Source organism: Microchirus variegatus (genome assembly GCF_963457635.1).
Source record: "Microchirus variegatus genome assembly, chromosome: 16".
Lineage (NCBI taxonomy): Eukaryota > Metazoa > Chordata > Actinopteri > Pleuronectiformes > Soleidae > Microchirus > Microchirus variegatus.
Genome location: NC_139817.1, coordinates 16,240,063 through 16,252,166, shown reverse-complemented (window position 1 = coordinate 16,252,166; position 12,104 = coordinate 16,240,063). Strand labels below are relative to the sequence as shown.

Here is a 12,104-nt window from a genome sequence, read left to right as displayed (position 1 = left end):
TTAGGTTTCTTTGGATGTGCTTCTCTCCGCTCCCTATGTGTTGTGCATTCCATCTGATGTTTCCTTAGACTCTCAGGGATCTATGCCTTAGATTTGAGTAGGCATTATTCACAAATAAGGACACATATTCTAAATATAAAGCAGGTTTTCTGCAGTTGAAATTTAGTCCCCAAAAAACCCATCAGTACCTGTTTCTCCCTGAGCCTTTTTTCTTCTCATGTCTGATTAAGAGAAGCATCAAAACAACACTTCCACACACAAAACACGCATACACAGACCACCATGTCCTCCATCCTTCCCTTCACTCCCCCGGTAGTGAAACGCCTCCTGGGATGGAAGAAGACTCCGACAGGTAGTGTGGGAGCCGGAGGAGGAATCGGAGGTGTCGGGGAGCAGAACGGAGGAGGACAAGAGGAGAAGTGGTGTGAAAAGGCGGTGAAGAGCCTGGTGAAGAAGCTGAAGAAGACGGGGCAGCTAGATGAGCTGGAGAAGGCCATCAGCCAGCAGAACAGCAACACAAAGTGTGTCACCATACCCAGGTAAGTTGAGCACACATGCACACGTCCCTTTATTCTGTGTTTATATGCTCTGTACCTACACTACCTTTTCAAAAGTTTGGGGTCACCTATAAAACATTTTTGTGTTTTCCATTAAAACTCACACTTTTATTCACCAAAAGCGTTGCAAAATGAATAGAAAATATAGTCGACATTGACAAGATTGGAAATAGTGATTTATATTTTGCCCTTCAAACTTTGCTTTCAGGTGTAAACAGGTGTAAAGTACCAGCAAAGCTGTTTTCAGCTGTGCTAACATAATTGCACAAGGGTTTTGAAAGATTTTCTAATCATCCAATAGCCTTCTACGCGATTAGCAAACACAATGCACCATTAGAACACCGGAGAGATTGTTGCTGGAAATGGGCCTCTATACACCTGTGTACATATTCCATTAAAAACAGATGTTTGCAGGTAGAATAGTCGTTTACCACATTAACAAAACAGAGTGTACTTCTAGAAAAAAAGTGCGTTTCCTTTAAAAAAAAGTGACCCCAAAATTTTGAACGATAGTGTACATGGACACTGAATGACAATGTAGTCACACTCACACAGGCAATATGGCTAGTATATATGGTGAGAAAAAAGAACATGCAGATTCTCTGAGGCCAAGATTGTGCCTCTTGCATGTTTGCTCTTTCCAAACAACTTCACTTTAAAGCACCCAAGGTGTCACATTTTGAGGGAAAAAAAGGGCAACATTTTCTTTTGCTCGGTTAATGATTGATCACCCAAAGTGTTTGCTGATCCAAACTGTTCTGTGAATTGATTTTTGAGCTTGTGTTTCTGGGCACACCTCGAGGGCTGCGCTCAACATCCACACACACATCCGCTCGCTGTTTGCACTGGTATGCCACAAAACCCATCAATAAAGCTCTGCACACTGATGCGTGTCAACACACATGAAAGAAGCTGACAGGCACCCACTGGTGTGCAAAAAAAGAAGAAAAAAAGTCTCATATTGTGCAGAAAAACTGGGTTTACTTCCCCATTCTGCTGCACTGCAGTTCACTGAGGCAGTAGAAGTGAAACCATATAGGAAGAAACGGACGTCTAACATACGATGCCAACCTAACGCTGTTGACTATATGGAGGCAAAAGCAGGCGTTCCGTGTGTTCAGTGTCAACTTACAATGTGACAGCTTCAACATTATTTGACCTCAATACTGAAGGTTATATTGGTCAGACCACTGCCCACTTATTTACTTTTACACTAAAGTCTTCTGTAAAGGGGCTAATGGAACAGATAACATGCACTTTTACACCTGCCAAAAATTGATTGCAGCTTAAAAGGGTTGACTCTGCCTTAGAAAACTTATTGTCCAATTGAGCAATTATTCCTTTTTAACCAGTTGAAAAACGTTTGTAAACACATGCCAGAAAAAAAGCAAGTTTGTTTTGTTTAGGTTCTGAAAAGCAATTTATAGAGTCGACTCCAATCGACACTTTGCCCCATTTCTTTAGTGTTCTCTGACACACTTTCTTTTCAATATAAATAACTGTTCATTTATTTTCCTTTTTACTTGCTGAATAGCTCACCTCTAAAATGGTGTCTTGAATTCCCATCTTTCACTTAATGAAGTGTTTAGTGCGTCAGGTTAATATTTGACAGAAAGAAAACTTGGGACAGAAGACCTCATTCATACCTGATGTTATAACGCAGTTTAAATAAACATTTATTATAGACTCTCTTCTGATGACGTAATGTATTGACCTAATTTAATGACGGGGTTGAAAAGCTTTGAGAGATGCCAGGAAACCAAACGTGGCAGATGTTTAGCAGAAGTGATTGCACTGCAGGTTTATTTAAAGGTCCCCTATTGTGCAAAATCAACTTTTTAATCTTTTAGTACTTATATTTGGGACTCAGTGGGCCATACCAGTCCCCAAAATGTGAAAAAACAAGACTCAGTCATGTTTTAGTGGTTCCACTTTGTGTAAGTATAGGCGCTAAAACATGCAATGTTTTAACCTCACTCGCAATGACGACATAGCAACACATTTCACTGTGAATGTTGGCACCCCGCCAGGCAGAGTACTTCACAGCTCCACCGTAGCTCGCCACAAGCTTCACAAGCCCTTTGTTGTTGATCGTGTGTGTAAATTCCTATGCTGGAGGGACACCTTGAACGCACCAGTTACGTACCTGCGGTTAGCGAGTGGCGTGTGTGGATCGCTGATATGAGGAGCACACGTTTGAAAGCACTGCAGTAAGATTCTCGGACGCCATTGCTCACTGTAGCCTGAAGCACAACAACCTTGCGCAGCGACCCCTACTGATCGGACGGGAAATTGCAGCGCGTGTCCGTCAACACGACGCAGAAGTATAAAGGCTCGAGGTGTCTCCGTGGTGACGCAGTCGGATAACGCATTACGCACTCGGAGAAGTATAATGTGGCCTTAAGTTAGATCGACACTCCCCTGGAAGCAGTGGATGTGTGTTTACCTGGCTCCCATTCACATGTAAATGACCAGGCACAAAACCGAGCGTTCTGAAAAAGGCTGTTTTGGCAGTGTTATTGAACTGCTATTGTGCTTCATCCTTATGATATTTTGACTAAAGCATGACACAGACATGTTCATTAGGGCACCAGGACCTAGTTTAACTTGGGTTAATAGGGTATAATATGGGACCTTTAAGAGTCGTCATCTGTGAATGTGAAGAAATGTCAGATGATGACATTCATGATAGGTCTTTGAAATCATAGCCTTCTTTACCTTGCGTTGGCGTTCTTCTGCACTCAGTCAGTAGTTGCTTGTGCTTGCAGCTGCCAATATGTTATAAAAGGTTCTGTAAAGACCTCAGGTTGTGCTAACCGAGCATTCTGAAGAAAATTTGAAGGCTGTTTGTCATTTTGACAGCGACTTGAAATAATTCAAACACAACAATAACCACTTGTAACACTGGTGCCAGCTGCTGTAATCCTCTGCAATTAAGTACGATAATTACATGTATCAAATAGGATTCCCCTCATAGCATTTGGGCATCATCTCTGACCTTTACACTACACTCAGTGCCTTGGAGTGTGTCTGTGACAGAGAGGATTGGATGCTACAGGATTTTTTTTCCCAGATGAAACGAGTGTTCAGGATCGGGAAAATCCCACGTTCTGAGAGTCTTTGCTGACGTATGGGAGAAAAGTTCCCCTGCTTGAAAACTCCACCAGTGGCGCTGGTGATTCCAGTCTCAGGTGTGGAAGCAGAGCACGGTTTCATTAAAATGGCTATGAGAAGTTGTCTGTCGGAGGAAAAAGACATTGTACCTAATGTACGATAACCTAGTGTTTGATTACACAAGTGAGCACCAACTTTAAATCTCTGTAGAGCAGAAGCAGGGGAAAGGCTTAAAGGTGTAGCGATGTTTGAGATACTGGTAGATATTTCTACAAGACGACACCTCTTCATATACATAACAACATATACAGCTGCAGTTTAAGTTAAAAAAGGAGAAGTGTCTGAAACAGTCGGCCTCTTCTTTGCTCTGAGGAATGTAGACTGTATATCTGCAGAAGTGGGTACTGATAAGGTGGTTCTTGTGAGACACGGGTGCCTGAGTGCTGCTGCTTCCCTCGCTCAGTCTGGGAGGAAGAGAGGGCTGTGGGTGTGGATGTATTATTTGCAAGCACTCAGCAGTTTTTTTGTTGTTCTTGCACAGATCACATTACAGGCATTTTTGATGCATCGCTCACTTCCCTTTGAGCACAGAGAAGTGATGTTGATAAAAATCTTGCGATAAATCAGCTGTGCTCTTGTAATTTCTCGCCTTTGTTGTTGTCGGGTACTGGACGATTGTCAGGAAGTGGCAGGTGCGAGGCTTGATAGATATCTGTACGAGTGCAGCAGCGACGACTACTGCGCGTTTCGATTTGCAGGCGTGGGAACCCAAGTGACCTCAAAGGAAGATAGCGGTTTCTAAAGCTGCACACACATGGGCCCATCATGGGCATCAAGAGTCTTGCTGAGAAAGAGAGCACAGACACGGTTTGCACTTCTTGTGATGTAAGAAAGGAAGAAGCAACGACATTAGCTTGTTTCTGGAGATGGAACACTTACTATGAGCTTGTAATTGTGGAAGCCCTGGAGTGGGATGATAAATATTCAGATAGCAGGTCTTGTATGGACAGGTCGGGCACAAAGTGAAGGAAGTCTTCACTTTGATCAGATGGCAGAATCTCCAGCAGCCTCTTGGCTGTGCCAGATTGGTTCCTCTCTTTACACTGCTGCTGCTGCGACTGTGGTTATTGGGCTATGGACCGGTGTAAAATCAGAGCGTGGTCCCAAATACAACACAACACACAGGGGGATGCATTTCTATGTGATTGGTGTATATGAACAATAGTTTTGTGTTTTTGTATGTAAAAAAATGTAATTACTTAAGGAAGTCTCAACTCTTAGATTACACAAGATTTAATAAATCAATAGGCAACATTTGGGATTAGGCTTGGACAATAAACTATAGATTAACTGATATGGGTTTTAGCCAGTGATGATTTTTAAATGTCAGGGCAGTTATTGGCAGGTAATTGGTGCCAATAAAATTATTATTAGCCATTGTTTTTCACCCACAACTGACAAAATGTACGCATTTAATAAAAACTAAGAATACATAAAATTTGCTGTCATTCAGTAACCCCATGGACACGAAACATGTCATTAGTAAACTAAAAAACAACAACTTTTCGATTAAAAAAATCATGTTACTGGCAACGTTTATCAAGTTTCTGAGGGCAAAAATAGCTGATAATTAAGTAATTAATGCCTAATGCCATAATTCTATACATAATTTACTGCTATACTGAACTTTGTACTTTTATAAGTACCACCTGAAAAATATGGGTACTAGCAATAATACTTAAAGCTGCATGTAAGAAACTTGAATTCTGAGTGGGAGAGAGCAACATGGACATGTGAACTGATTTGACACTGGTTTGAAGCGACACACTACACCTTTTTAAGCAACATTTTTCTTAATATAAGGGCAGAAAAGGCACTGGTTCGGTATGGATTTAGTTGCGGATGTGTGTTTACCTGGTCATACATATCTGTAAAACATGTTGTGTGTCGTTCCATTGATTTCCTCATTCACATTCTACCTCATTGTTGTTTTTAGATGCATATATTACATTCCACGTGACTTTTCCACATCACACTCCCCCTCATGGTTTAAATATAATCCAGGAATGTGAATCATATGTACATGCGGTTCAGATTGCATGTGCAGTCAGGCATTTGCAGGAGTTGGCTCGCTTCTTTAATGCCCTCCAGAACGAGTAAAAAAAAAATGTATAAGATGCATTCGTTTTCAATCACATGTGGGCAGAAGAGCAAAAATCGAAGATTATTTCATCCCGGGTTCACCTTTCCGTTTAAAAGTTTTAACAGACTGCTGCTGCAACTTAATCCCCTCCTGCATCACCTGACTGCACCACTGTCAGATTTGTCATTTGATCACCTGACATCCAGTCATGGTCTCATGCTGTTATTAGCCCTCTCTTTCATGTCAGTAAAGAGACCAAGTGTCAATATTTGTGATTTCATCCCACTAATTTTGGAATGAAACATCTCATGTTTAACCATCTATTTTTGCTTTTTTTTTTATCCTTTTCACATCTGTCCTGTGTTTGTTCTGTGTGTGTGTGTATGTGTGTGTGTGTGTGTAGCAATTGCTCAGATCTATGGGGTCTAGGCTCAGGTCATACGATAGAGCAGTGGGACTCTGCAGGCATGTATGGATACCCTGACCACAGCAGGTGAATACACACACACGTGCACATGCATTCATAATGAGTCGGTAAAGGTTACACAGTCATGACATCATACATTCTGTTAATTAATGAAAATGTATCCTATTTATATGTGACTTTCCACCTGTGCTGTCAGATTAAGTGATCAAACTAATTTTATTGTGATTTTAAATAAATATGTTGTTTATTCATGAAGTTATAACCTAATATACAAAGGAGGGGTGGTACAGTTTACAGTATTATCACACATCATGATAAAAAAAAGTTTATAAGTTTTATAATTATGAATTTCCATTTTTGTTTAGTCCTGTTTGCTTCATGATTTATAATTAGGGAAATCTGAAATAGGTTTCAGATTTTTGTGTCCCACTTTATAAAAAAAATAAAAATCTGTATCTGAGTAACATATTTTGTAACATTAACAGTAATTTTATTTGTAAACTTAGTTCATCTGTGTTTCTTCTGTATATATAAACTTTTTCCTTTTTAAATAAAAGATGCTCATTCTTGTTGTGTACAAGCTTTAGGACAGGAACCAAATGAAACTTGGCAACAGAGAGAGGAATCTGCCCAATTACTACACCATTACAAAGTATATTAAAGCATATTTTTCAGTAATTTTTTCCACAATCATTGGGTATTTTTCACATTTGTCCCATGCTTAATAGGAACAGGACAGAAAGTTTAGACATAACAACGTCAGATAACTCTCTATAGTTTGTCAAGTCTCACAAGTCTTGCTCTTAAAACCTTCCTCAGGTCTCTGGACGGGCGTCTTCAGGTGTCTCACCGTAAAGGTCTGCCTCACGTCATCTACTGCCGCCTCTGGAGATGGCCTGACCTTCACAGCCACCACGAGCTGAGGGCCATCGACACCTGCCAGTTCGCCTTCAACCTCAAGAAGGATGAAGTGTGTGTCAACCCCTACCACTACCAGAGGGTGGAGACGCCCGGTAATGATCCTTGAGGATTTAGTGAACTTTTTTTGTTTTTTCTTTGAGACTAAATGTGTTGAAATTAACTCCTTTTTTCCTCTCTCCAGTGCTACCTCCGGTGTTGGTGCCGCGCCATACAGAGATTCTGACAGAGCTTCCACCTCTAGATGATTTTACTAACTCCATCCCAGAAAATACCAACTTCCCTGCAGGCATAGACCCTCCAAATAACTATATACCAGGTTTGTATGCAGGACACTAAACTTTTTCACTCCTAGAAGTTTTCTGGTGGATGTTATATCCTCCTTCTCTCTCCATGACAATTAATTACGTACATTTATTTTGCACTCAGAGACTCCTCCACCTGGCTACATCAGTGAAGATGGAGAGACCAGCGACCAGCAGATGAATCAAAGTATGGAATCAGGTAACGTTGGTTTTATATTTTTAACAACTTAACTTCTCTGGATGGTGCATCTTCTTTTTTAACAAACACACATAACTGTATTTGCCATGTTCTTTTCTCTCTCACAAGGTTCACCAGCAGAAATGTCACCAAGCACTCTGTCCCCCGTCAGTCACAGCCTTGGTAAGATTGAGATTGACGTCATCTCCTTTCATTTTCAAAATTCTCAAAAGGCGAAATAACAACTTTTTACCCCCTCGTTTCTGTTTTTAAATACAGACCTCCAGCCCGTCACGTACAGCGAACCAGCGTTCTGGTGTTCTATAGCCTACTACGAGCTGAACCAGCGCGTGGGGGAGACGTTCCACGCGTCGCAGCCATCGCTCACCGTTGACGGTTTCACCGATCCCTCCAACTCTGAACGCTTCTGTCTAGGGCTTCTCAGCAACGTGAACAGGAACGCAACTGTTGAGATGACACGGAGACACATAGGTATGCATATACATTTACTAGTTTTCTCTGATCATTTACACGGAGAGACTCTCATGTATATAAATCAATTATACACTACCGTTCAAAAGTTTGGGGTCATCTATACAATTTGTTTCTGTTTTCCATTAAAAGTCACACTTTTATTCATCAAAGGAGTTGCAAAATGAATAGAAAATATAGTCAAGACATTGACAAGAAATAATGATTTAAGGCCACATTATACTTCTCCGACTGCATAATGCATTATCCAACTGCGTCACCACGGAGACGCCTGGAGCCTTTATACTTCTGTGTCGTGGTGACGGACACGCGCTGCAATTTCCCGCCCGATCACTAGGGGTCGCTGCGCAAGGTTGTTGTGCTTCTGGCTACAGTGAGCAATGGCGTCCGAGAGAGAAAGAGAGAGAAAGACTGTTGTTGTTGAAACAGTTGCCGTTTCTCACTTTTCTGTGTCACGGAACGCAGTTTTAAGATAATTTGAGGCGAGAAATTGGCCATTTAGAGTCTAAACATGTGCCGTGTGTGTTAAGATATGACGTATTTATAGTTTGGTAGCGGCGATATCGGCAGGGATCAGCCCCGCGTCTGTGGACGCTCGGTGCACACTGTGAGCCGGCACAGAGCAGCTTCGCTCGGCCTGTCCTGAGGACCAATCGCAGCTCTTGCCGTCTCCGTTGTCCCTTGACGGAGTGACGGACACTTAAAAAATATTTCATGCAGTCGGAGACAACGCAGAGGCTCTTCGACAGGCTCTGCGTCGACACAGAGGACTCTGCGTAACCTACGGAGAGCACTTTACGCAGAAGTATAAATTGGGCTTTATTCCAAAATAATAATTTTGCCCTTTCGTGTAAGAACCAGCAAAACTGTTATCACCTGTGCTAACATAATTGCACAAGGGTTTTCAAGGGTTTTCTAATCAATTCCAATAGCCTTCTAATGCGATTAGCGAACACAATGTAACATTAGAACATTGGAGAGATGTTTGCTGGAAATGGGCCAGACGTTTGCAGCTAGAATAGTCGTTTACCACATTAACAATGTATAGAGTGTATTTCTGATTCATTTATTGTTATATTCGTTGAAAAAAGTGATTTTCCTTCAAAAATAAGGACATTTCTAAGTGACCCCAAACTTTTGAACAGTAGTGTACATTGAGATTGTATCCGTAAACCACTCTCTTCACAACCCGCAGGCCGTGGCGTGAGGTTGTATTACATCGGAGGGGAGGTGTTTGCTGAGTGCCTCAGCGACAGTGCCATTTTTGTCCAGAGTCCCAACTGTAACCAGCGATACGGCTGGCATCCTGCCACTGTCTGCAAGATACCCCCAGGTTTGTCACTCTTACTCCGAGGCAGATAAATACTTCCATCTCATATTAAGAAAAAAAAAGAACCACTTCTGTCTGGTTTTACTATGTTGACATTTATTGTTAGCCGCCTTCTGAAGCTTTTATCTGACGGCTAAACTGGTAAACAAACCTCATAACTCTTTAGTACATCCTGTCTCTATTGTAAAGAGCAGTCCTGACTTGAGGACTCGATTGTGGAGAAAACTAATACCCACTTTGACATTTTTTTTTTGTCAGACTCACCCACGCATGCACTGACTCATCTGTAACTTCGAAAACATTATGTCTCCGAACGAATCAGCGGTATCATTACCGAGGTGCAGAATTGTTCTGTACGACAAAAACACAGGATCTTGTAAAACCGTGTGGAGTTTAAGTTTGTGTGTGTCAAAAACAACAATTCCCTTTTCTCTGAGAGCAAAGAAACAACTCCTGACAACATGAAAAGATTTGAAGCAGCAACAAAACACATTTTTTAATCAGCCTTTTGTTTGATCTTGGTTTTCTTTATTGACATCGTCAAGTTGAGCCTTTTTTTTCGGCTGTGGTGACACAGGCTTTTGTTCCACCCACTGCTGAACTCTGTGAACTAACTTCCAAAGTAAACTAACAAGCTAAAGCCAGTGTTTGCTTCAATCCGATCCACTTTTCTTCTTTTGTGTTTTATAGAAATTGGCATCCTCGGAGTTGCATTGGTGCCTCCTTTAACTTGTTTTCTTCCCTTTGTCATTGTTTAAGAGGGAGAAAGAATATGGAGAGGATTTTTGTGTAGCTTTACTATGACACAATAGGGTAAACATGATCGTTGTGGCCACAGTTTGGATAATTAACGAGAAAAGTTGACAAATGTCAAGGTGACGGCTGGAATCTTGGGAACTCCAGGAGGGAATTTCAATACATCTGGCACAAACATTCTCTCAAGAATGGGAGGTTCAAAAGTCGAGGTCACGGTGCAAGAAAATCTCAAAAGACTCATCATTGAATGGATTAGAATTAATTGATTAATGGTGAAACTTTTCTTCTTTTCTTTTTCCTCCCAGGGTGCAATCTAAAGATTTTTAACAACCAAGAGTTTGCTGCACTTCTGGCCCAGTCAGTCAATCAGGGATTCGAGGCGGTTTACCAGCTCACCAGGATGTGCACCATCAGGATGAGCTTTGTCAAAGGCTGGGGAGCAGAGTACAGGTGTGTTTTTTACACCTTTTTGTTGAAACTTGGTGGTGGTGTCAGGTTGTGTTTGTTGCAAAAGAGATAAAGTAGGGTTTATATACACTCTCCATGTCCTCAAACCAAGCTGCTAATTCAGCCTGGACTGCATGAGCTTGTGTCTCGATCACACCATCGCTTGGAGATGCTCCAAATGCGGCGGCTCAATGCAAGAGAGCGATTGTATCATCTACACTGACTCACATGCTGATGTCATATATTGCCTTCTGCTTCGTTATCTATCTAGAATAGGTTCTGTATTTAGACAGCAATTGAATTAAAGTGTCAAAGTGGAGACTTTGAACACTCAAATTTTGCTAAATCTTCAGGCCTTGTCAGCGTCCCATCAGGTTCAGCTTTAAAATACAAGATGAGATCCTAAAAAGACTATATTAGATTGAATAATCATGTCTTAAGATACAGATCACAACAAGTTATTTCCGGTGGAAGTAACTTGTGGGCTAACTGTGAAGAAGAGATTAACGGGATTAAAAAACATAACGCGTTAATGATGACTGTAATTAATTAATCACAATTAACGCGATAATTTGACACCCCTAATAAAAAGAATAGTAATTTGAAAAGTTTGGTAGCACAACAGCTCATATCATGTGGCTGACTGGAAAAATAACTGGGAGTTAGAAAGGGCGTTTCCCGATTCTGCCTCCTCACGCCACGAGGCAGGTTCGTGAGACTTCGTGATCGTGAGTATTGCGATTTCGATAGGCATATAGTTACAGCCCTAGTGTTTACATGTGTCTTTAAAGTCTGGCTTTAGAGTCAGATTTGTTTTTTCATGTGGTCAGGCTCCTATAATTGATGTAGTTGTTATTAATCACTTTTTAAGTACTACATATTTTTATGTGACTGTTTCTATTAAATGATTAATATCAGTTTGGAAGTAGGACATATATGAGCCACAGCTGGACTGAGCAGAAGTACTGATGTTTGACCTTTTCTATCGCTCCAGGCGTCAGACAGTAACCAGCACCCCTTGTTGGATTGAGCTGCATCTCAATGGCCCCCTCCAGTGGTTGGATAAGGTGCTGACGCAGATGGGCTCACCCTCAGTGCGTTGCTCCAGTATGTCCTAAAACGGGTGAGGGAGGGTGGGCTCCGTGCAGATGCAGACATTTGAACATTATGTTCTGAAGAAGACAACCACGTGGTCTTAAACTGATGTATTAATAACCTTTTTTTTTTTTTTTTTATAAACAAAACTTAAAAAAAAAGAACTAAAAAACAAATAAACAAACAAAAAAAGATGACACAATGGACCTGGAGGAGAGAATGACCTGAGTAATGGACAATAGTGGAATGTTAACAGTGATGTCACACTGGACCTGATTACCTTTTGGCTCTGTTGGATCAACATAACGACATTCCAGTAATCACGGACCTAACAGTTGAATA

At 41.2% G+C, this 12,104-nt stretch overlaps 1 protein-coding gene across 2 annotated transcripts; it reads left to right on the top strand.

Annotated features, from left to right (window-relative positions):
• Positions 1-282: 282 nt before the first annotated feature.
• Positions 283-11,785, top strand: smad2 (SMAD family member 2; the record flags this gene model as incomplete). 2 transcript variants are annotated; one of them, XM_083903313.1, is made up of 10 exons in its annotated part: positions 283-539; positions 6,218-6,307; positions 7,061-7,254; positions 7,344-7,478; positions 7,589-7,663; positions 7,772-7,825; positions 7,922-8,134; positions 9,330-9,467; positions 10,526-10,670; positions 11,662-11,785. In XM_083903313.1, 10 exons carry the CDS (start codon positions 283-285, stop codon positions 11,783-11,785), a joined length of 1,425 nt encoding a protein of 474 aa, XP_083759439.1. The 2 variants fall into 2 exon arrangements, with proteins under 2 accessions (XP_083759439.1, XP_083759440.1); XM_083903314.1 differs by lacking the exon at positions 6,218-6,307.
• Positions 11,786-12,104: the final 319 nt, after the last annotated feature.